Here is a 26,210-nt window from a genome sequence, read left to right as displayed (position 1 = left end):
TGGAAGAACAAACAGAAGAAAAACAAAATAAGAACTCACTGAACTATAAGTTCTGTAAGGACTAGTAACTTACTTGCATTTAAATTGTGTATATTGAGTCGTGATCTCGGCTTCATTTTGTTTGTCTAAAGTTGTTAATACAATTCAATTAACGGCTGTTAAAGTGTTTCATGTGATTGTTTTTCATTGTTGAAGTAATTGAGGACACTTTAAATTCTTCACAAAATAGGCTAGAAAATACTGGTTCTCCTTCCCATATGCAACTGTACCAACATGGGAATTGCTTCAGTCTATCAGTGTGGGTGCTGTCCCACATGCTTATTGTGAATATAGGAACAACATGGTTGGTTATAATAACCCAAGAGGGAATCCATTGTATGAGAGAGGCTCATCTGATTGAGCCTATCCTATCTAGTTCATTCATTATACAGTCTGTGACAATGTTTTGTACCATCAGGAAGCAGCTTCCACACTGTTACGAGATAAGTTTTATCAGAGCCATTGTTTTTCATAAACTGGCAAATCTGCAGCTAGGAATCAAGGTCCACTGTCAAATTCTGACCACTTGGTAACCCTAGTAATTTTGTAGACGTGCCTTACTTCTCCCTAGTTCCAGATAAGATTCACCACTAGCAGACTGGCAACTTTTTTTTAAAACCAAGGTTTTTGACGTATTTTATTTTACTGTTTCTCTTTTTGCTCTTTATTTTTATGTTGTAAAGTTAGTATTGTATATTTTCTTCTTCTTCAGCATGTAGATGGCTATTTTTATTTTGCACAACACCTTTGGAAAGTTTAATTGAAAGAGCAGCTAAGAAAATTAAATTCAAAATTAAATTATAGCAAGCCACTGGTGGATGCTGCCAACAGGATCATTTCTATGACATCCACTGTTCTCTTTAAGACTGGGCTGCTAGGTAAATGACAGCCCGGCTTCCATTGTTTCTAAGCATAAGATGACTATGCTTGATTCCCGATGCTGTGAGTGTGCCCTCAGCTAACTTTGCTGAAACTGTTTTGATTGACACTGTGCCAGGAAAACCCATTCACACTATAAACCATTTCACCGTATTTGTCTGTGTTGAAGAGTAAATTGGATCAACAAAATCTTTTGTTATCATTGTTTCAACATATACTGATAATTATTTTATTCCTAATCAATTATAAACTGTTAGTATCTGAATCTGTTGGATAGCATAGATACATGGTATTGTAGCAATCCTGTGAAGCACTTTTAATTTGTAATTACACAAGAGGTGTGTTTATTTTCAGTCTGCCTCATTAGCACTTATGATGGTGAAACAAAGTGCATTGGCCTACTGCTAAAAAATTCAACTGCTGTTAAAAATATGAATGTGCTGGTAGTCGAGGTACACACACACACATATAATAAAAATCAAGGCTCTTTGTTTATTTAATTTGCCACAGTTTTTACAGTAAACACCTTTTGTTTCCCCAAAGGTTCGACATCGATGGTGTGAACTTGTTATTAAACACAAATATATAGCGGGGTATAATGATGTTGAGAAATTCCTCAAGGAAGACCAGGTCAGTACTATTTACTTATATTTGTCACAGCTGGCGCACTATAGGTATTTACTTTACTCATTAACATTTCACCAAGTGAATTTCATTCAGTATTTGGTAATGTGCTGGTAGCATGATTTAAATATTTTAAAATTGCTGCTAGAGGCCAGGAGCCAAATATTACTTTCGTTAATTAAAACCAGCCTTTCTTGTCTTTGCTACATGCACCTCTCTTTTCTGCCCCATTTTCCTACCCTTCTGTTCTTGTCATCCTTAATTTATCACTCTTGAATTTGATTCACTTCCCTACCACCAATTCTTGTTTATTTAGATGTTATACACTACCAGAGCTTACATCATTCTCTCCTACGTTTCATCCTCATTTTAACTCCCTCTCCCAGTGAGGTAGTTTGGTGTCCAAAGGTCATTCAGCAAGCTTCCATAGCAGAGTGTTGATTCAAACCTGGGTCTCCTAAATCATAGTCCCAACACTCCAAACACTACAACATATTGGTATACCATTCTTCCTTTCCTCCTGCTTTTATTTCATTATTCTCTTTCCTTGCATCTTACGCCTGCCCTTGTCTACAGTAGAAACAGTTCACCCATTGGTAACTTAGTCAAATGACCTTAAGAACAGAATAGGTCATTCAGTGACATCGGAGGCTGTCCAAATTGCCCCACCTCCTGGTTTTAGACAGGCAGCTGAGCCAGTTGCATCACAAAAGACCTCAGCATATCATAGCTAACTTGTCCTTTGGCCATGGCATAAAGCAGATCATATTATCAAATATGTTCAAATGCTGTAAATTTTCAGATACAGGAATTTGATTGTGAATTTGGAAAATACTTTTTTTATTGGCTGGCAGTTCAACAAAAGTAGCTGAGCCCTTCCCCGTCTAACCTAGTATTTTATAGAAGTCATATGTAATTATGTGAAACAAACTATCAGTTCATGTTTCTTAGTATTGTCTGCTGTAAGTAGCAGTGATCCTCTAGGATCTCAGGTAGAAAAGTTCTTTCCCATACTTCTGCCTGAAATCTTTTAACTGGAGATGCCAGAGATTGAATACAAGACCTGAATGGAAAACATGTACCCTGCTACTGAGCTGTCTGTTTGCACATTGGTTCAGCCAGCTGGTTTACTGAAATCTCAAAAGATACGTAAACAAGAAATTAAACTTAGAACAGAAGGATGAGGTAAAGGAAATCTAGGCAGGAGTCTGGACTTGGGGAAATGAGCCATTGACTTATTGAAAGGGTAGATGAAAACTTCCATGCAATGTTGCGATTGTTTTTCATAATACATTTTGCAACGTATAAGCACATTACATAGAAAATCATTTAAAAGACAGTGTGGTTATAGTTGTTATGTTCTTTGAAAAGGAATTATTGAATGCATTATAATAATTATTTAAGGCAGAACATTGGGTCCTGTAAAAATCAAAGTGACATCCTTCAGCACTTTCTCTTGGATGCTTCAGTTCTCCTGTCTCTTCATTTCAAGGTCAATTGGGCAACAGTCTAACCTTGACTGGCAATAATTTCTAGTATTTATAAGATGCTATATCCACCGCAGTAGAAAAACACTTCTGTTTTAAATTGTAAGACTTTCCTCTTTTTTCCCCTATGTACAAATTACCAGATGAAGTAGGGACACATAGCCACTTAAGTGAAATTGTTGGAATTTTTTTCCTCATCACATGGAATTTTCCATGTGCTCCCACTTTAAAGTTAATTTATATTTGAAAAAACACTCAGTGCTTGCAAAACATAACATCAGGACATCAGATGTAATACTGTTCATGCAAGAATATAATTTGCACATTCAGTTGGTTATGGGGAAGTTACCTCCAATTCTAAGTGTTCTCTCAGTGCTAAGGCAAGTTGAAGGTATATTTAGGAAAGAAATTTATATATTTATGCTCCTTGAGGAAAAGAACTTCTGACTCCAAAACTGCAGATAACTTTTAGACTTTCCTCTAATCTTCACAAATTTGTGCAATTTGTGGAATGATAACGTGAGAAATCAAAGCAGTCCCTTAGGCTTTGCAGGCTTGAAAGACCACTTGGTTTTTCAGAAGTCTGGAAAAAAATGCAAATGTGACCATTTAACACCGAGTATTACAGAACCATCACTGTTTACTGAATTTGGATGTTTGCATTTTTGAGAGAGGAATGATCATGAAATACTCCATAAGAATCAGAATTGTCAGAGATGAACTTTATTTTCCATTTTGGCAGTAATATGCAGGAACCTTACCCTTGCAAATGGTAATTAGTGATATTTTAATCCCACTCGTGTAGTCTGCAGAATAATAATAGCTATTGTACTCAGACTAGAGGTCCAAGCAACAAAGAGTTTTCCTTCATTGGTGAGCCAAATAAACAGTTACAAAGCTAACAGCCTTCTTTTGTTTCTCCTTTACATCTTTCAATTAAAGATGCATTGTCTCTGCATGTGGAGTTTTCATTTTTAGCTTTCATGCCTAACAGCATGATTTTTTTTGTAATTATTACAAGTCATCTACAGCAGTGTCACCACTACTGTATGTATGTAAATTCTGCTAATCAGCTTTATTGCATGCCCCCAATTTGTGCTATTTTGAGAAATGGTTTATTTCTCTTTCTTCCCCTATGTTTGTGATATGTGTATCATACACTCTTCAGTAGGATTTTGTTTTCTAAACAAAACAAGGCTTCAACTTCCTAAGCCTAACTTTGTGGAGAAAATATTGCATCTTCCCCAGTTTTTTCTTTACCTTTTCCCTCATACGTGGAGGTGAAAAGACCAATATTACTCATTGTATACTAAATATGACCATGCCATCAATTCATTTTTGAATATCCTACTCTCTGTTTCAGTTAGATAGTGATGGTATGATCCTGTATAGAGTTGTTCTGTGGAAGTAAGTGGACTTAGATTGGACTAACTCGGCAAAGAGTTCCTAAGAATACCTACTTGTGAGTAAGCCTCACTGAATAAAATGGAACTGAATAAACATACATAGGGTTGCACTGTGAAACTTCTGTCCTATACACACACAATAAGAATAAGGCCAAATTAATTTAGTGGAACTTACTTGTGATCCTTAAGAATGGGCTGTTTTTCTGATTGAAATCAATTTAGTAAGTTAATCATGGTCCAGTACTTTCAATAGGAGAAAAACTGGTGATATTTTGGCCCTTTTCTTAATAATGTCTAACGTTGTTCGGTTTACTTTGGAACACACTGATGTGATGCTTTCAGAGAACTGCTGAGACTTGAAGATTTTTTTCTAGTGTGATTCCAACCATTTATGCCATCTGTATGTATATTGTGCTAGAGTTTTTATTTATTCTCATATGGCATTTTGTTGCTGAATGGCAGATGAGATTCAGTATTTGAACTCTTCACAATGTACTTGGTATTTTGCTATCTTGAATAAACTAGACTCACCTGCAGCCTTGAATCCCTCTCCATCAACTCCTGATTTCAGGTCACTTGTGAATAAGCCAAATAACACATGGATCATTTGATCTGCCATTCACATCTCTTCATTGCAAAAATCAGTTTCTAGACTTACTTTCTACTTCCTGTCTTTTAACCAGAGTCTGGACCTAGCTAGATTAGTGAAGAACTACATTTCCACAGATAGACAAAGTAACAGCACATTCACTGGTTTATACAACTGAAACCATTGTAAAGTTTGGGGACTGGATTTTTTTCTTACACAAACTAATCTGTTATATCTACCCTTACATGTCATAAACTGAACTATGAATCCATCATTAACAGTATTGTTAACTTGTAACACTAGCTTCCCAGCTTGTACACTTAGACTCATATACATTCTGGGATTAACTGTATATGCTGGACACTGATAATGGTAAACTTGATTCAGTTTTCTGCATGAAAATGGGTCCGTCTTGAGGAAAGTGTAGCATCTGTATTAAAAAATAAATAAATATGTAACTTGTGAAATCTTTTTGGGTTAACCAAGTGATCCCTACCGTTGTCCCATGGATACGAGCATAGATGTTATTTTTTTAAAAAAGTTATTCCTGGTGTTTTCAGTGAATCATACTAATTCCAGGGTTCACCTCTAAGTTATGGAGTATATGGGTGAGCTTCAGAGTTGTAGCTTTTTGCAGAAGAGAAAGCGCCCTGCTCTGCAGCCTGGATGATCCCAGGGTTGTATATTAGTAGAGAATGACTGTTCTGTTTGAGTGTAAAATGTTGCCACTTGGCAACAAATATTTTAATTTTAATCCTCTGAAATATAAGATAGAACTCAAACGCTTTTCTTTCCATAATATATTGATATTTTTCTAAGAGATGGCCATTGCATTGATTCTGCTAATGTATTTTAAAGACCTACAAAGAGTTGCAATACATTTTAAGTGCATGAACTTGTTAAATGATTTACTGATTTTTTTAAAATAACAAAATTGGGTACAGTTATTATTGTCCTGAAACCATTAAGCTAGAATTGATTGTATTACAGCATGATCATTTTGTTCCTCTTGCAGGCAATGGGTGTCTACTTATATGGAGAATTAATGGTGAATGAGGATGCAAAGCAGCAAGAACTTGCATATAGAAGTTTTGCCACAGTCCGGGACCAAATGGATGTGTCCTCTGCTAAAATAGTGAATGAAATGTTATTTTGACAAGGTGATTTTTTTCCAGATAGTTAAACCCTCAGGCTTTGTTTGAGAAAGCAATACACTGAATCTGCATGTGAATGAGTACATGAGTAAGTTTGTCAAGACCAAAGTCATTAAAAAGTTGTCATAAACACACAGCAATAAAATCATAGAATGGTAAAATTATGTATCATAAAATTAATCAACATGTTCCAGTACATTCTTGCTGCTTTTTTAGCAAATTAAATAGATTTTTTGACATTATTTTTATTTCTGGTGGTGAGAAAAAATTCAGTATGTTGTCAAGTTGACCAATGGCTTTTTCCAAAAAGATATTCCAAACAGTTAGTTCTTAAAGGTTTATAGTTAGATAATGTAGTACTTGTGGACTAAGCATGTATGTCGACTGATGTTTATGTTTGTATATCCTTTATGGAGCCATTCTGTGAATGTGTGGGATAACAGGCCTTTTGAAAGAGATGGGTCCTCTAACACAAGAAGAAAGATGGTTGAGAAGGGCAGCTCATTTAAAAGAATCCAGACCAATACAGAATGTTGTTAGGCACTTGTAAATATTCTTGGATTATCCTAGAACTACAAGAGAAAGCTTACATGGTATGTTCCCCATAGCTTCCAGGTCCTCTGATATCATTCCAGGCAAAATAAAAATTAGACTCTTGAAGTGATGTTCGTATGTCCCTGTAGTAAATATAGCATATATCATGTCTAATTTGCTTGTTTTTGCTTAGCTGATGAAATACGAAATGTTGTCTTTTAATTAATATTTTTAAGAACGAACAAGGTGGGTATATTTTAGCGTAGCACTGAGCATCTTGTGGTGGAAGGTGCAATCAAGTCACAGCCCATGGCAACTCCATAGGGTTTGCAAAGCAAGAGACAAACAGAGGTGGTTTGCCATTCCCTGCTTCTGCAAAACAACCCTGGTCTGTCTTGGTGGTCTCCCATCCAAGTACTAACTTGCTTAGCTTATGAGAGCTGATGAGATGGTGCTAACCTGAGGTCAGGGTGAACATCCTATAGCTCACTTACATTACAAGTGTCCTCTGAGTCTGTCTCAGCCAGTTCCTTGGGATGCTGAAGACTTATCACTGGTCCTCAGTTTTTGTGAGGGCAGCTTACGGTGCAAAGTCGGCAGATGTTGCCATATAAAATGGGTTTCAGTAATCCCACAACAGAAGAACTGACCACTTGCCAGAATGTTAGGGAAAACATATGGAATGGCACCAATTTAAAATATTTTTATAATCTGGTGATTTGCATGATGAAATATTAGCCCTGCTTCATCTTGTAGATCTGGAAATTAATTTTATTAAATTTGTACAGAATTAAGTTAATGTAAGTATGCTTGCCTGATCAGCATTTCTGGTTTTTGCTCGATGGCAGCCGTGTTACAGCACTTTTTGAGTCCTTTGCATTGTTCACATACTTTATACTTGAGGTAGCACAAGAAGCCAACCAAGAAATACCTTCTTGTTTCACTAGCATCTTAGTGATTAGGATGAGATACACTAGTACCTATACCACTGCAAAATACAAAACCTGTTATACTCAGTTGCGTGTGGAAACACTACTACAGTGTGAATACAGATGGTAAGCTAAATATGATCAATACTACTTGATAAGCTAATGTATACTGCATGGTGTATATTGATTGGCAATCTGTATTGGCCTTTCCAAATTGGCCTTTCTGCTTCCTGGAAAGATGTGGAAGGTTTTCCTCACAATTTGGCAGGACTAGACAGATTATTAGTTTAACAAGCTGCTATGTGCATGCGGTGATAAATTTCCATTGGAGGTATATGTTGACTCATAGACGTATGAATTGGGTTCCCATTCAATTTAAGTATTATTTAAAGCAAGAGTCACTCATGATACTCATTTCCATTCAGATCTATTTGTGTTGGGGTCACATCATTTTAATGTTTGTGGAACAGGACTACAGTTACTTTGAAATTGTTAATGCAAGTAAACTCTTTTGAGCTTTGACTGCAAATTGGGCTGCTTGAATTCTGTAAAGTAAAATAAACTAGCTAGAAAGATTTGAAATTTAGTAATTGATAGCATGTTTAGATTAACTACTTTCTTCGGAAGGAAAAGCAATATAAAAAGTTAAAACATCTGAGTGTTTCTTTTTAAGCCACTTTTCTGTACGTCAGTGATCTTTATTAATATCAAATATTAAAAGTAATTCTGTAATGGCTTATGATAAACTCACAGATACTCTCATACTGTATTTTAGAGCTGATTCATGTGACTTGTTTTAAGTATTATATTTTCCAAAGAATAATGTTTACCAGGTGAATGAAATATGAGAAAAAGACAGGGCTTGTAAAGATTTGCAAGTTATCAGGATGACGTGATTATTACAGTTTGCAGCATTTAGAGTGGCGATCCAGATTTCCTTCCTGTTTTGGTTGTTTGGGTTCCTGGCATGCTGATTTGTGATTTAAGATTAAAATCACATTGCCAGGGATTACCACACCACCATAACGTCAGCTTCTATGGAGCCCCCTGAATCTACTACTCTACCGTGTACAAACAAGTCACTGAAGGACTTCTGCTGCTAATTAACTGTCCTCAGATGAAGACCTCTCTAGAGAGGTGCAGAGCTTAGCTGATTGGTGAACAGTGATTGATTTCCTCTTTGTTCACAGTGGCTAAGTTCTGCACCTGAAGAGAAGGTGAGATGGAAAACTTTCCCACGTGTCAGTTTGCTGCTGCAGTTTTATAACGCATGTTTGCATTGCATCTAGTTTACAAATGCCAACCAGTGAAGAAGCCCAAAGAATAATCACTCTCCAGTCAAGAATGAAAAGAATCCACATGGAAAACATCCTTTTTATTTAGAGAGTAGAAGTAATTGGTTATTGTCAAAAAGTATACCTTTTGCATTTCATGGCATGCAGATTAATGCATTGTATTTTAGAAAAGGTGTGTACTTTTACACTGAATGGCTCTGCTGAGTCTGCTACCGTTTAGTGGTATGTGCTGTTACAATAAATGCCTTTCTTACTGGAGCTGCCCCTTGCAGTGGCTGCTGTCTCAGGCTCTTGATGGACCCGTCCTCCGGTGCCTACTGAGCTGATATCAGTTCTGATTTTACACACTGGCTCAGTTCAGCAGGAACAGGAGTCGAGCCCTATAGCAAAAAGATTATTTTCTAAGTGCACAGACGTCCATGAAAACCTAACTTCCTTCATGCCTGAAACCAGAGCTAGAACAGACTGATACTTTGATGTGGATTACAAGTGCTTTCATGGTGAACTACGCGCAACAGTCCTGCAAAAGGAAGTAATGTCGCTTTGCTGGTGTGTGGGTGAGATGATGTGTAGGTACAATCAAGGTATTATTGCTCAAGTGAGATATATAATACAGTAGCAGCCTGGTGCTTCATTTTAGCTTTCAAACTACTGGTCACTGTTTTCAGAAATAGTGCTAAATTTCAAAGTAGGGTCATTCCCTATGTTTGTATGTATCTATTCTTTACAAGTGAGTATATTTTTATAAGGGATCTGCTCAGATGGTCCTGGAGTGTAAACACCCTTTCATGTCACTTTAGTGTATTTCTTCTATATTTTGGAAAGATAGGCCCTTCTGTCTTCTGAAATAAAATTTGCTCTTAGGATGGAGCATATGACTTTCACATGAACATCCAATACTAGTTGTTTGTTGTTGTTCTTCTTTGCAGTCCCATACTGGGGACTGCGCATGCGCCAATCAAAGAATTTTTATAGCTACTTTAAAGCTCTATTAGGGGGTCACTCCTCCCAAGCCACATAGCAACCACTTTTCCTGCCTAAAACAGTCAGGTGACCCTCCAGAGGAGCAACCTTCTCTCTGAGCCATCACAAGGAGAGGAACTTAGCTCTTGTGCTCCATATTTCGTCTCAACGTTTAATAGTTTTTTCTAACTTCAGGCTTGACTAATGGATTTTGGATTTTGGACTGGACTTCGTTTTTCTGGCTTGCGTGACTGAGAAAATAGATTGGACGATATGTCCCAATCTAAGCCCTTATATAAAGTGAGGCCAATGTGCCACAGAAATGATGCACTCCGACCAGCACGAGCTGTGTCTATTGTGCCTAGTTGAAGGCCATAATGTGGCAGCATGTAAGATGTCATCAATTTACACCAAAAGCCCAGAATGAGAGGGCACTGCATCTCAAAGCCTCATTGTGGGAGAGAGTTCTCTCAGGCACAGGTACTTCAGCAGCTAAAACACCTGCCATGCAAGAGCAGCCGTCAGCTTCCCAAATGAAGGCAGCGGCCCCTTCAGAGCACACTCCAGAGCCAGTTCCGTGGCCTCGTCAGTTGGTTCCAAGATTGGATCCAATGTCCAAGAAGCATACCAAGGATCAGGTGCTTTCAGCTCCTGTCATCATTGGAGCGACAACCAAAAAAGTCTAAAAAGACTAAGCATGAATGATCCAACTCAGAAGCCAAGCAGAGTCAACCTTCAGAGTCAAGCCACCAAAGATCCTTGGAACTGGAGGCTCTATCGGAGGAGGTGATCTTGGTCCCTCCTAGAACACCTTCACCCATTTGAGGTCGCCAGATAGATCATTTTTGGAAGGGGAACATCAAGAGCTGGAGGTGCATCATATCATGCACTTAAAGCTGACAAGATGGTCGCATGGATCCAGTTTGGAGCCTGAACCCCTACATAGGGAAGATAAAAGAGATACACTGGCTCTGAGACGTGACAATCATACAGGTTTTCTTTCAGATCTGAAGCATCATACCTATGATGGATCGGAGCGCTACTATTCGCCAGAGCCAAAACCATCCTTAGCCCAGCCCAGACCGCTCTTTTGAAGACAGACTCTTAGCTTATCTTCCAGAATGGGAGTCATTAATAACTGACTCTTGAGTCTTCGCCATAGTTAGATGCCTATGGGTTGGAGTTCATGGCCACACCTGATTGCATTGAACAGTACTTGGCTGTTAATAATGTCTTGCCTGAACTTTACGCAGAGATCCTAAGCCTCCTAAAGAAGAGAGCAATTATAGAAGTCCAACGAGCAAGCGATACAATAGGGTTCTTTTCCAGATTCTTTCTGGTCCCCAAAATGGATGGGGGACTTCAGCCCATCCTTGATTTGAGAGGCCTAAATTGGTTCCTAAAAACCTCCACATTCAAAATGGTCACTTTATCTGCTATACTGCCGTTCTTGAACCCTGATGATTGGTATGCTATCCTAGACTTGAACAACGCTTATTTCCATGTTGCCATTAGGAAAGATCATAGAAAGTATCTTATCGTTTAAGTATCTCAACATAGTCTTTCAATACAGTGTTACTCTTTGGCCTGTCCACAGCCCCTACGATGTTTACAAAATGTATGGCCCCAGTGGTAGCTCATCTAAGAGAATAGGGTTGTTCAGTGTTCCCCTACCTGGATGATTGGCTGATTACAGCTCCTTCAAGAGATCAGTTGTGGGATGATGTTTCACTGGTGGTAAACGCCTGCTTTTGGGGTTATTAATTTCAAAAAATCTAAACTTGATCGAACCATCACAGACAGTGTCTTACATAGGTACTATTCTTGACTCTAGAGGGTAGAGCCTGTTTGCCATTTGATGGGGCAGGTACACTTAAGATATTCAATACCATTTTCTTCAGGAACGGTTTCCAACCAGCGTGGAGAATACAAAAATTATTGAGACATATGGCAACGGCTACATCTGTAGTGCCTTTTGCACACCTGCACATGTGTGTTACAAAACTGGTTTGTCAAAAGATATCAAGTGATAATACACTCCCCCAATCATACATTTTCCATACCTAAACAAGTAATTAAATCACTACACTGGTGGTCTATGGATGCCAATTTGTTCAGGGGGATGCCCATTGGTACAATACACTACCAGGTTACAGTTACAACAGATTGTTACAGTTACAACAGGGATTGTTTAATTTACACACACACACAAACCCCAGTATCACCTCCCATCCCTCAGTGGTCATTGTACTTGGTTCTTTCGCAACCAATGTTGCCTCTCTTTGAGCCTATAGCCACTTGTTCACTAGAGTTGCTATCTTTGAAGGTTAGCTTTTTAGTAGCGATCACCTCATCTAGAAGAGTCTGTGAACTGGCAGCACATAGGTTGGATCCCCCCTTCCTGAAAATCGACAGTAATTTGGTGGTCCTCAGACCTAACTTACAATTTCTGCCTAAGGTTTCTTACCCCATTCCATCTATCACAGTAAATTGTGTTGCCCGTGTTCTTTCCCAATCCACAGTCAAAGGCAGAAAGAGCACTCCGCTCACTGGATTTGAAAACGGTACTATCCTTCTATTTACACAGGACAAAGGTCTTTTGTAAAGATCCTCACTTATTTATTTGCTATGGTGGATCAAATAAGGGCAAATGAGTATCACTGCAAACAGTCTCTAGATGGATTGTCACTGCCATCAAATCATCTTATTCACAGACTGGTGTGCAATGCCCATGGCAGATTAGAGCTCACTCAATGAGGGCACAGGCATTCTCCACAACGGTCTCCGGGGGTGTAGTAATCTCAAGTATCTGTAGAGCTGTGCAGGTGATGTAGGCACATCTCAAGATGCAGGAGTGGCTAAAGCAGTTCTACAGACTCTGTTTAATGAAAAAGAGTCATTACTGGGATAATAATACTGCATTTTCACTATTTATACTGTTATACATATGTATAGTTGTATGAAGAGAGATATATGTATACAGTTGCTTGTTGCTAACAAACTTTGAGATACTTTCCTCTGTTACAGTCTTGTTCTCCCATTTGCTTTTGTTAATAAAATTAACACTATGCCTCCTTATTGGGTGTATATCTTGGTAATCTCCCAATGTGGGACTGGACAGAAGAACGATGATGAAAACAGGGTTGTACATACCTGTAACTATCGTTCATTGAGTTCTTCTGTGCAGGCACACTTATCCTCTCTCCTACCCTGCTTGAACTCTCTGGTGGTATCCAGTTGTAGCTTGCAGCAGCTCAGGAGAACTGGGGGGGGGGGTTGTCATTCCTCGAGAGGGTCACATTACCGCTTAGGCAGAAAAAGCAGTTGCTTTGTGGCTCGGGAGGAGCAAATGCCTAATGGAGCTTTAAAGTAACTATAAAAATTCTCTGATTGTCAGGCCTGTGCACATGCACAGTCCCCAATATGTGCCTGCACAGAACTCGATGAACAATAGTTACAGGTATGTACAACCCTGTTTTACTCAGGCATGCCTGCTGTGATCGATTCTTCCCCCCTGAATGCAATACAGAAAATTAGACTGACCTCTTTTGGTAAAAAAAGCAGTAAAGAATAGCATCTCCAAGTTTACTTTTCCTTTACGTGCCTTCCTTATTGTAAAAGAATAAGAAGTTTTACTGCTTTTTCCCTTGCAGGAAAGATCAGAGACTTTTAATATATCTTCTACCCAGCCTTGGTGATTCTAGAATTTCATTGACTATGAGCATCCAAGGAAGGCTTATGTAACTGCTAAAACAATCAGCTGACAGACATTTTACTTCTCAGTACTTGTTCTTTCCAGAGGGCTGGGGCAAAAGTAGAAAAGGGGGATAAAATTTAAAAATTTTGCCCTGCCATCCCTACAAGCATCTATGGCTCCAGTTTGCTTCCTAGCATAAGCCAGTTGGTGTCATTTGTTAAGTGGTATTGTGTTAGGGTAAGTTTTTTAGATGCCAAGCCAGGTCAAGATGTCACCAGAAAGAATTGAAGCATTTATTTGAATAGAATTATTGTGCTTGCTTAACTAGTACCAACTATTGCAAGATTTAAACATAGTAGACTACTTAAATAGGTTTGGGTAAAGAATTGTTTACCAGTCTTAAACCTTACTGTGGGTATTTTATTATGTCATTTAACATAGATGTGGAGAAAATAGTTAAAATTAACCTGCGCCTGTTTTCATTGATACAAGTAGAAGGAATACTCGGCTGTGCCAGTTGGCTCTTTTCTCAGGACGCTTTAGTGCAAGAGTTTATTGTCCTAATGTAATATGAGTATAGTTCAAGTTGCAGCCACACCATGTTGCTGTGAATGAAACTGATTCAATTAATCCCTATAACTGGCCTCTTGCTTTGTAAAACATTAGTAATTATTTTTACAAATGAACTAATTGTCAAACCAGGGTGTGCAGTTTGTTTTTATATGTTAGTTCTTAGCTGGACTAATATAAAGCTTAATCCTCTCTTTTGTAATTGGTTGGAAGGTATCAGCTGATTTGTTAGAGTGCAAAATGATGCTTTGCATAGCCATTTCCCTGCTCCAGCTTTAATCTGTATGGGGCACTCATCCAGTACGTGGCTGCTTAGACATACAGGCTTGGTGTTTTTTATGTGCTTCCCAAGCCACCACATTCCTCCTAAATTTTAATTACCTGAGTTGAGTTGTGCTCTGTCAGCAGTCTTGGATTCAGTCTTCAAACTTCAGTAGGAATCTGGAGTTCATATGGCACCATACTGAGCTATTGCAGTGACTGTTAATGTAGAGCTTTTGATGTGTTTAAGAAAGGATCCTATTCATGAAGAAAATCATGCTCTATTTCACAGGTTTTGCAGAGGGTAGAAAAGGGAAAAAATACTTTTGCTGTTCCATTGTGGAAGATACAAAAATTAAAAGGAAGCTCTGAAACCAAATATGATAATTTTTGTTTCTATGTGAAGTTATTGCCTTTATCCATTATTAGATTTTGATTTGTGGATACCCGTTTCACCAAAACTCATGCCTCGCCTGACCTATGGAGAACCAATGAATACAAGCATAGTAGTACCATGGCTACTATCATTTTTTTATGCTTGTATTTAGTTCCTCTTAGGGCCTAACTTGCTGCCAGCCTTTAGCACAGCTATGATTATCCAGTGTTCTGTGATAATTAATTTCTGAAAGTAAGCTTGAAATCTCCATCCTGAATGCCAGTGCTAAAAATTCCCTTGTCTCCCTTTTGTTCACCTTTTCTTAATAGCATGATTTGTCTTTCTGGTAAGAACATATGATGTAGGCTACTGCTTGGGCATCAATAAGTTGAGCCTGTAGTGCTTAACCTTTAATCCACTGTCATCTCTAAAGTATGCAATGTTGAGATCAAATGCACCTCAAGGCAGAAATTAAAAAATACGGTGTTAAAAGCAGCCGTCCAGACAAAGCGACTTTCCACATAGGGCTCGGCTTGTGCAGATTTCCACATTGCTGCTGCGGCTGATGATGCAGGGCAGGAGCAGTGAACCACCACAGGGCAGGTTTTCCTGCTCTAGTCCTGCAGCAGCAGCCCCCCTCCCTAGTTTTTCCAGTTTTTTTTTTAATCAGCAGTTAACTATCATTATATTAATATAATACTAAAACAATTTGTGTATCAGGCTCTCAGAATTTTCAGCTTTCATTTTTTAAAAAGAAGTCTCTAACCTTTCTGTTTTTATTTACTTCACTTTATAGCCCACCTTCGTCACTGAGACTCAAGGTGGAATACAGCATATAAAGCAAACAGCAAAGAACTCCAATTAACAGTGCAGCTGGACTAGGATTACAGAACTGAACAATGCAACTAAAATGGGAAAAAACTGTTTAAGGCATGGCACTCCATAATACTGAGAATGAGTAACAAAGATAAAAGATAATGCAGTGAAAGGAAGGTGATGCATACACAACACATTACAACAGACTACAAATTTATCCCTTATAAACCACCTCCCATGCTGTTCTATTATACTATATTTCTAACCCCCTCAACAAAAAAGTGTATTCTTAAACATTTCTGTTTTGCACATTCTGTAGAACGATAGAAGCACTGTGGGGGGTACTTCCTGACCTCAGGTAGGTTGTTCCACAAGATGGGAGCCACCTCAGAGAATGCCTGTGAAGGAGCAGTTGCTGAGCTTCCCCATCTGCACAGCGGCATGACTTCAGAAAATTTTACTCAAATGAGTGTTGTCGCAGAGGAGCGAAGCAGGAGAAGATTTGATTCCTATTTTTAAACCTCTCTGTGAGAAATCTAGGTTCTGGTATTTTATCCTTAAGATACTATACATTGAAATATAACAAATGTGCTAAAAGTAGGCTCTTTGTTAAATTTTCCTGACGTTCAACTGCTGGTTTGGTTTCAAATTACTAAGTGCAACAAGAGCTAGCCTGATCAGAAACTTCACCCACTTACACATGCAAGTAACTTATAAGCACAACTTTGCTTTCTACCTTTTGTATTTCAGATATACACAGGCTAGAGCAAGGCAAGTGCACTGTCATTGCTTTCCTGATAAAACACGAAATCAGAGGGCAGAATTTTGGGGGCGGGGGGAAGCAGCAGAGAACAAGAAATTGTCTACGGTTAACTTACAGTGCTTAAGTGATATTAAAAATGGATTCACCATGTAAGTGGTACCAAAGAGCAGATTTGCTTGGCTGCTTCTGGATGTGTCTAGCATTTCATTTCCAACAGGAGACAGCCTGCTCACTGGGAGCTCCCAAGGAGGGCATGAACGTGAAGGGCAGCCTCATTTTGTCTCTGGCACCTTGCAGGATTCTTTGTACACCATCATGACAATTACAGAGAACCTTTAGGAGCTGTCACTGGATCGACTCTGCAATTTTCTTTTCCTATTTTTAAAGCCCTCTAAGCCAAGCTCTTAAGTGGGAAGGGCGAGGTCCAGATTATGTTCTGATTCTGAATATTATTTGCCTTAGCAGTAGAAAGGCTGTTCTACAGTCCAAGGGCTGAAGTTTATTGTAAACTCAAGGTGGAGAAGAGTCAGAGGAAATTTCCCTTTGAACAAGTAAGAGAGAACCGCTTTGTTTCCAATTCTTTAATCTTTTGATAAAACAAGTTATAACAGAAAAAAGCTTGCACAACGGATATTTTATCTGATGTAATACCATTCTATTTTTTGTTTTTAATAATAAAGCTTTATTTTCAGTATGTATTCTGTGTTCTGCAGCTTGTCTTGCAAAAGTATCAAAAAGGGTTTTTTTGCTACTGTGAAATAAGATACCTTTCTCAAATTTAAATGAATGGATCAATCGGAGTATAAGTAAATTTTATTGAATTTCCTGAGTCCATAACTGGGTCCTATCTTCCACAATTTCTCTGAACGCTCGGTTACTTTAAGGAGATAGACCCTTACATGTCTCCTTAAGTTCAATAACAACAACATTCAGTTTATATACCGCCCTTCAGGACAACTCAACACCTACTCAGACCGGTTTACAAAGTATGTTGTTATCCCCACAATCACCCTGTGAGGTGGGTGGGACTGTGAGAGCTCTGGAAGAGCTGTGACTGACCCAAGGTCACCCAGCTGGTTTCAAGTGGAGGAGTGAGAAATCTAATCTGGTTCTCCAGATTAGAGTCCCACTACGCCAAACTGGCTCTCAACTGGACTTGCTTCCTAAAAAGTGTACAGGGTTGCAGCCTTTGTTAATTTTCTCTCACACCTTGCAGATACGTTGTGCTTATCTGAAAATTGAGTAGTAAGGAAAGAAATTCTGAGGTGATAAAGTTATCTAAAAACATTATCAGTGTAACAGATGAGAGTTTGAAGGTTTCTACTGTAAATTAGATTGGAGAAGTCTACTTTCTACAACTTTGCAGTTAGAATACTGGGTTTCTAAAAAAAGAATAGGCTTTTCTTTATATAAAAGCTAGATAATAAAAGTCGTCAAGCACTGCGTTATAGGCTTGCTTTCTTCTTAGAACATGTGTCCTTACATGAAATAACTTTACAGAGCAAAGGGGCGGTCTATATTTAACTAGCTAATTGCTAGCAAAGCAAAATAGTAGAGGTCCCAAGAGAGCACAACGGAAGCAGAAAGTGCATGTTGTACAAAATGCATTTATTGGAAAACACACCTTTATTTTTACTATTTAACAGAAGTATCTTGGTGCTTTCACACACAATTGCTATTTTATGTGACCTGGCGCATGAAGGAGATGCAACTGCTTCCAAAAAATGTGGAAAGTCAAAAAGGAGTCAAAATAGGGATAATTTAGGAATGCATAAGAATATCTGGAGAGACAGCAGCAGCTTTTCTCCCATTCCAACACTGGAGATTAATGGGTTAATAAAGGATAATAGAGAGCTACTGTGATTAAATGAACAGGCTTCTAGCCAAATTCAAGAGAACAGACTAAATGCCAAATCTCAAATAGTAATGAATGCTCCAAATTGTTTTTCCTCTCACAGTTCTTAAATTAATATTAAAGCAAATTATTGCCTGGTACAAACTATACTACTCATGCTTTAATGCTGCTAAATGAAATTAGTCATTTTTTTAAAAAGATAGGGGTGGGAAATATAAGTTTTAGTCCAATTTGGCTGTACAATGCTAGCCATTAAAAGAACCTGCTCGAGTGTGAGTACACTTAAGCTCTTCAGAAAATGGCTCTAGAGGTTTTAACTTTTTTTCCTATAAGACAGATGGTTGAAGGAAAACAGCCAGAATAAGCAAGGGAAACTCCTTTCTGGCAATTGCTCTCAAATGGACCACCCCAATGCAAATTCCCAGAATCAAAGCTAAGGTAGCATTTGAAATTGCAACCACGAACATGCCTTTGAAAAAGTTCAGGAAAGTACTTAAAGGAAAAAAACACTTCAGTTTTTAGGCATTAGCCAGCTTAGTAGGTGGACTTAAACAGACCCACATGTTAATGTTATTGTGAATTATGGGCATTTGAAGTTCCTGCCAATGTGCTGTTTTTGTAACCCAACTAAAGACTGCAATGCACAGAACACATCTAGAGTACATTAGTTGCATTACTGAAGTTCCACAGGTGTAAAATAGAAACAGTACATTTCTCAGAAGTCAAAAATACTTCTGTTGAAGATTTTGTTTGAATATCCTAAACATATACGAGAGATTTTTTTATGTGCTATGATATAATGGAGCCAAAATGGCAGCTGCTCCTCCCACTCACACAAATGGATTTGTTTCATCCTATATGATTATCCGAAAAAGGGCAGAGTGCCAGACGGGGGAATAACGAGGTAGAACAACCTTAAGACTTTTCTCTGGCTGCAGATGACAAAAGTTTTACCTTTTTTCACCCAGACACAAAATAGCAAGCTGGCTGGGGCAGAAGACCACGTAATGGCCAAGCTGCCAACATAGGACCTAAGATATGATACAGCTATAGTTACCATTTAGTGTGATGTGGCTATACATACCCTTTTTTCTAGCTGTTTTCCACAACTTGTTCAATTTTCAAAGAATACGTGGGTGTAACAGGTTCATAGCCAACATCTGGGGGCAGGTTTTCAGAGAAAGCCAACAAAGTAAACTCAAAAACGAGTAAACATCTAATTGCGAACTTTCTGGGAAATATGCCCTTCTGCAAATAAAAATGTGAAGGATTTCCAGACATATCCACTATCTTTTCCACTCAAACTACAGACTTGGAAACATAATTTTAGGCTTAACTGTTCAGATTGATTCCTTGTATATAGAGAGGTTCACTGTGAGGGAGGAATCAAACAAAATCAGATCCTAAACTACACATCTCTTTACTGATGTTCTTGGCCGTGCTCTAAGGTCTGTGGTCCATACTGCCACAGGAAAGCACATTTGCTGACTAATACCACTTTAGTAAATACAAGTTGTTCTTTCTTTCAAGGAGAGAATCCCAGACTGAATACAAGGAGGATGAATCTGATACAGGCACTTGATTGTGACTTTATTCTCCAAACAGAAACATGCAGTAACACAACTCTCCAAAGAGTTTAGAAAAACCCTATAAAATCATAAAACTTTTAATAAAATCCTCTCTCATGAGGTAAAGACCAAGGCAACTATTTCAATCAATGTTCAAAGATTTATTACATCAAAGATTAAGCTACATGAGGAAAAAATGTACAATTATATATTGTCACCAGAGGTTATTTTGACAGAGGAAGTGAAGTCAAGTGAGGTCCTAATCTTTTGGTGACTTGAGAAAGTTCCTATATAATTCTGGTCAAGAAATATAAACAATGAATACTTTCAATCATATTAACATTTATCTGTATGTTACAAGGTAAATACATTTTCAGAAACAAACCTCCCCATCCAGTCTTGGGGGAAAATGATTAGCAGCTCAAGTAGACAAAAACTAATCCACAAATTTTAGTATCTGCAAAAGATCATTCACCAGCTTTACACTCCTTTGGTATTTTACTCCAAGTTGGCTGACTCTGTGTGCAATACGGGTAAGAAGGCTAGAAACTTTGAGGACTTCATATGTAACTGCAAACTGAAAGAAAGAAAAGAACATTAAAATTATTCCTTAGAAAACAAATACATTTGCTACTCTCTTAATAGCAAACAACAATTCATAATGATCACAAAGGAAAAATAATAAAATCATCTAATTAATAATGCAGAAAGAACCAATGAATAAATAAATAGCTAACATATAGGTATCACTGTTCAACCCTGCCTGAAGATCTTTCCCCTAATCTTTGATGTGAGAAGGAAGCTGGTGTGGCTAAGCTGCCGTGATAAACAGGTTATCTCCTCATATTCATGTGTTTCACAGAGCTAAGCAGTAATAGAGATTCTGAAGCTCAGATGCACTGAAATTAAAATCAGTGGAAATGAGCACCCAGGCCACAAAATAATATTTGAATGCAAGGTATAAATTTAGTCAGGGTAAGCAGTCACTCACTATTCATAGTGGAGGATTATAGATCCAGTCACTATTAACCATGCAGGATTACTGAAACAGAACATTCTGATCTACTTCAGTTACAGTATCAGATTTAACTCCCTCCCCCAATAATAATCCTAAGAAAGTCTTATCTTGAAAAAGATGCTATGATATAGGAAGAATTCAACTGCTGGTGGCAGAAGCAGGAAAAGGTTTACTTTCCCCGAGTAAAAACAGACTGGTTTCTCTGCTACAATCATATATCATGGATTATATTTTGACCATGCAAACCCATCCTGTTTCACACAAAATTTAAAAATACCATTTTCAAAGCTCTACTTAAATTTTATTTTGCTCTAAAAAAATTGTATTTTCAAATGGTGGCTCAATAACGGAACACATGCTTTGCATGCTAAAAATCTCAGGTTCAATTTCTAACAACTCCAACTTAAAAGCTTTCAAGAAATAAGGTTGGGAAATATTTCTCTTTAAAGGTAGCTGGATTGGTGGTCTTACCTGGTATATGTCAGGCAAAATAATTCAACAGAAATCTTCCATCAAAATGGAAAGAAATGTTGACTCTTCCGTCACAAGGAGAGTGCACCTTTAGGTAACTCCACCCCATGCACTGCTACTAAATGCCTCCTCTGAAGAAATGTTGGGATTGCCTTCTAGTCATGATGAAGAAGACATCTTGGGCTGCTCTAGGTCAGAGTGCACTAAACTGCGTAGGGAATAGGGTCAATGTAATATTTCCCCATAGTCAATCTATTATTATTAGAATAGTGTTCAGCGCTCTCTCTCTCTCTCTCTCTCTCTCTCCTTTACTAAGAATCCTGCAGTATAAGATCAGCTGTCCATCTTGTCCAGCATCCTGTTTCATAGGATGCAAAATTTTCAATTCTCATGGGGAAGACTGGTTAGTGAAGATCATTCCTTATTGTTGTCAGTGTCCAAAATCAGATGGCTCCTTCCCCCAGCAGAGTTCCTTACATCTGTGTAAATTCTATCTCCCCAATTTGAGTGAAGGATGTCTTCCTCTCATGACAGAGAATCTTACAGAAAGGGTGGGTGGGGGTAGTCCGAACAAAACAGCGATGACATTGGATGAACCCAGAACTGGGGAGAGGGGAAGTTCCTGTTCGTAGATGGAGGATAAGGTTTGCAGCCTGGTGGTATTCCTGGACTTTGGTAGTTTTTTGGATTTTCAGGTGGCAGCTGTCGTTAAGTGCCTTTTTATCAGCTTCAGCTATTCAGCCAACTGTGCTTGCCCCTTTTATTTGGTCTCAGTCATCCATGCATCTGTGTACCTGCTGCAATTCACTTTATAGGAGGCTGCCTTTGAAGTCTTTATAGAAGCTACAGCTAAAGCCATATGCACATCTTGATGGGCAAGTCACAGAAAGCTTATTACCACTGTTCTGTCTGACTGCCTCTGGGCCCAATCCAGAACTGCTGGTACAGTCCTGGGCATGCGTACCTCTGGAAGTGTCCCCTTCTCAAAAAGGACCTCCTTGTTCTTTTAGATATGCAGGAGAGAGGCTTTGTTCTGTGTTGCTGGACAGTGATGCAGACAAGCCTTTTTGGTGGGAACCATGTTATGGAATATCCTCCCAGATGTACAAACAAAGCCAATGCATACATATAAGGGCTCCCCATTCATAATCTACAGAGGAGTTTCAACAAAATTCTTATATTGGTAATTAACAAATACTTACATGAGCAATCCATTCTCTGGCTATCTTGTGTCCATTGGCAGTAAAAATCAGAAAGCTGATAATTAGATGAACAGCAAGTTCTTTGGTAGCAGGTTGCCTTCTGCTTATCTTGCTGTTAACTGCAGCCTGCAGATCTCTGGCGGAAAGGGTTGGAGTTCTGGACAAGGTTGTGAGATGCTCACATACGGATTTGCCTTCTAACTGTTTGGAATCATTGTAAAGAATAAATGTGAAACAATTAAATTACATTTGTTTTATGAGATTTATGGAAAAGCATTAATTGATTTCTTGGCTGAATAAGAGATGCAGGGAGAGCTGATATAGATCAGAAAAGACAGCTGCAAAGGAGGAGAATTGTTTTTTAATGCTCATTGGTCTTGCAAAACTAATCACTGGGGCAATGTGCTAGAGTTTGACCTTTTTTGTATAAAAGGAAATATTGAAAGTCGCAATATGGATAAGATGGTTATATTGTGGGAAAGAAAGCATCAGGATCTTTGAAAGCTACCTACAATATTGCAGTTACAAATCAATACCCATGAAATCTAACTTCATCTGATAAAGCACTCTGATAGGAATAGGAGGAGGAGGTTGGACTAATTGCAACACATTTCCCCTTTTACTTCTTGCAGCAGACAGAACAACCAGCCTCTGAAACCTAAAGAGGACTAGGCTAGAAAGTCAATGCATTAAAGGAAGTCATTGGTAAGTTGTAAAAATATTCTGTATTATCGGCTATCAGACAAAAAAATTAAAGAATCCACTAAAATACAATTTTGTTTTCAGCAAATGGGTTCCTTATTGACATATTTTTCTATTAACATTTCTATATGTATTGTGTCATGAACTTTGTTATCAGTTGCAATTCAGCAGTCTCTGCTGCTGATAACAAAGCTCAAGACAATGCATCCACCTGGGCTGAATCGTGACACAAGCTTCCTGTCTCATTACCAATGCTGATTTCTCCACACTCACTACCCCTCTGCATACCTCACCCTATTCAATCATGGCTGCCATCGTCATTCACCAGCTATTATCATTCGGCATCTGAAATCACTCCACTCTCCAAGATATAAGGACAGGTGGACTCACATTCTAGCTGTATCTGTAGAAGCAAGCTGTGACTCACGAAAGCTCATCCCCTACCACAAATTTTGTTAGTCTTATAGGTGCTACTGGACTCTTGCTCTTTTCTACTATTGGAGTTAAATTCTTCCTTTTACTTGTTCAAAGGTTAAAAATACTCCTCTCTTGGCAGAAAATGCTGAAGAAATCTTGTACTTAAAAGAATTACTGACAGCCTTCATTTCTCAAGCTTGTTTCAGGTATGGGAATCAGGCCACATTTACTTGAAAGGTCAATTTAGGACTTGAATGGTTACAGAAATTAAAAGATGTAAACAAGTTTTGGTAGCACAGTAATGAGAAAGAACTCAAAAATAAAGTAAATATCCAGATGTTACAATTATTTTGTGGTTCCCTTAGATGCTGCATCATATTATACCAACAAAAGACCACCTTTGAGTCTCTCTGCATTTCCTGTTCCTGCTTTCCTCACCACCAGTATTAAGCAATAATAAGATACTATGAATGGCCTTTAAGTAGGATATTTCCTGTGCCCAAATACATTACTATGTGCATTCTTATAGCACACAGGAAGTATGAATAAGCATTGTTTTCATTTCTTAAGGTTTTGAGCACTGTCAGATCAAACAGATATCTGACATCATTGTAATACTAGAGTGTGGTATGCAGCTCTTTTGCCATGAAGATCAACATGACATTAACAGCATTATTAGAAAGGCAAAACTTATCTCACTGTTTTTGGCCATCACAGAATTTTGTCACTACTACTAGCCAACATTTTAAAATATTGTTATATTGCAACTGTCTGCAGAACAGAAAAATCTGTAGAATTCAAAAATATCACACACAAAGGTGGTTGTATGAAAATTCTTGCATATCATATTTTATGCATGATTATGGATCACTGATATTTTATTTTTCTTCTCTAATGGCCTAATCCTATAATCCACTGGCATTTTCCATTACTGAGGCAACAGCAAACATGATACACTTAAGTAGAAAGGTTTGACATGAACAAAGCATGGTCTCAAAAATTCCTCTGCAACATTCCCAATAAAGTGTAGCTTCCCTTATCTGGAAAAAGTGCTGAATAATCACTCATAGCTGAATTACCTACCATTGTTTGAGTTCTCTGCTGATTCTCATCATTTGGATCATAGTAAAATGCCAAAAGCCACAACATAGCATCAGAGGATTCTGCTTTTGATACCAGCAAATGTTCTGCTGCAGTATCAGCCCATTCTCCAAAATGAATGAACAAAAACCAGGTCTCAAAGAGGTTACCATAAGATCTGCAACAGCACCAAAGCATACTTCAGTTTTTCTGTGTATTTACATACTATTTAAATTTCATTGAAGGCTCCCAAAAGCTGAAAGCTGACAGTCCCTTCAGCTGCACAGCAGGCACGCCAATCAATGGTGGACAACAGAGTTATTTTGTTCTTTGAAGAACACTTCTTGGAGTAAGAGTGCTAATATACATTTATAAATTGCATAAAGTGCTAATACACATTTATAAATCACATAAAGTACACATATGTTCAAGCGATGCGACTCCTTTACCAGGGACAGTTCCTATTTTCTGGTAACCATCCCCAATAAAACAGTGTTCCTTTTCTGACCTTTGGGGGATTTTAGTGTGAGTTTATAGAGCTTTCATTCTTCAACGTTGAACTTTCTCTCTAGAGTCTATGCCGCACTTGCATTTAAACGTATACCAATAAACGCCAACATTCCATGTAGTGTACAGATGCATCTGCTAAGGCATATTTGAACATGGGATGGACAATTATGTTTATCAAGTATATCTTCAACCAAAAAGACAAGCAGATTCAGCTTTTAGAACAGTCCTTACATTCCCCAAAAGTTGAAAGCTGTCTTCTAGGTATGAATAATCCCTTTTACACTGCAACTAAACTGAAAAAGGGAAGCAAATGTTTATCAAATTGGTTGATTACAGAAATATCGCCTAGTTTGTCTGAGAATTGACCATTGCTTTTTTCCATAAAACAGGTATCTAAAAATGTTCAGCTAGGATTTCTCCCACTCTTAAGAAGCATATTTGAAAAACCTCATTCAAATACAGCACAGCACCTTGAGACACTGATATTAGCATGTCCTCTTGATAACTTTGGCATATAACTTGACATAAAAATTGTTCTTAAACCAAAATATAAGCAAAAGTGGAGAATTTATTGTTCATCTTTGTGGCTTCTGTGGAGTTCCACACTCAACTGTGCATGCCAATGTGTGCTTGCAAATACCACTCAATGAACTACAGTTACAGTTAAGTCAACCCTGTTTTGCCAGTTGTATTTGATTTTAATGGAATTATTTGAAATTTTATTGAACTATACATTTTCAATATAAATTTGAAGTTGTACGTAAATAAGCTTCTCCTTTAAATTCAGTGTTTGGGTGATCAGCTCCATCTTCTGAACTGCCCCTCACTGAAGTGAATGTGAAAGCCATTGCAAACAGGAGAGCTCCTCATGATTGTAAGAAATTGTTGGATCAGGGGTCCAGCTGCTTATTTTATTTTAAAATTGTTTTTGAGCTTGTGCTTAGACATTTAGTAAATTATAACTGAAGAGACTGCAATTGATACTAGCCAGCTGTCACAATCAAA

General features: G+C 38.1%; 2 protein-coding genes across 4 annotated transcripts in view; one reads left to right on the top strand and one right to left on the bottom strand.

The window, feature by feature from the left end:
• The window catches only part of AOPEP (aminopeptidase O (putative)), a 290,214-nt gene extending 273,138 nt beyond the window's left edge, over positions 1-17,076 (top strand). For both annotated transcript variants that reach the window (XM_054986685.1, XM_054986684.1), the window contains 3 exons: positions 1,462-1,548; positions 6,040-6,184; positions 15,600-17,076. In XM_054986685.1, coding sequence (XP_054842660.1) covers positions 1,462-1,548; positions 6,040-6,180 — 228 coding nt within the window. In that variant the 3' untranslated portion in view covers positions 6,181-6,184; positions 15,600-17,076. The remainder of the gene's footprint in view (positions 1-1,461; positions 1,549-6,039; positions 6,185-15,599) is intronic.
• A 2,676-nt stretch (positions 17,077-19,752) lies between these two features.
• FANCC (FA complementation group C) overlaps positions 19,753-26,210 on the bottom strand; it is a 116,300-nt gene continuing 109,842 nt past the window's right edge. For both annotated transcript variants that reach the window (XM_054986687.1, XM_054986688.1), the window contains exons 13-15: positions 24,699-24,873; positions 22,497-22,697; positions 19,753-20,382 (exon numbers count right to left, since the gene is read on the bottom strand). In XM_054986687.1, coding sequence (XP_054842662.1) covers positions 20,242-20,382; positions 22,497-22,697; positions 24,699-24,873 — 517 coding nt within the window. In that variant the 3' untranslated portion in view covers positions 19,753-20,241. The remainder of the gene's footprint in view (positions 20,383-22,496; positions 22,698-24,698; positions 24,874-26,210) is intronic.

This window comes from Eublepharis macularius, chromosome 8 (genome assembly GCF_028583425.1).
Source record: "Eublepharis macularius isolate TG4126 chromosome 8, MPM_Emac_v1.0, whole genome shotgun sequence".
Lineage (NCBI taxonomy): Eukaryota > Metazoa > Chordata > Lepidosauria > Squamata > Eublepharidae > Eublepharis > Eublepharis macularius.
This window is presented reverse-complemented; position numbering and strand designations above follow the sequence as displayed.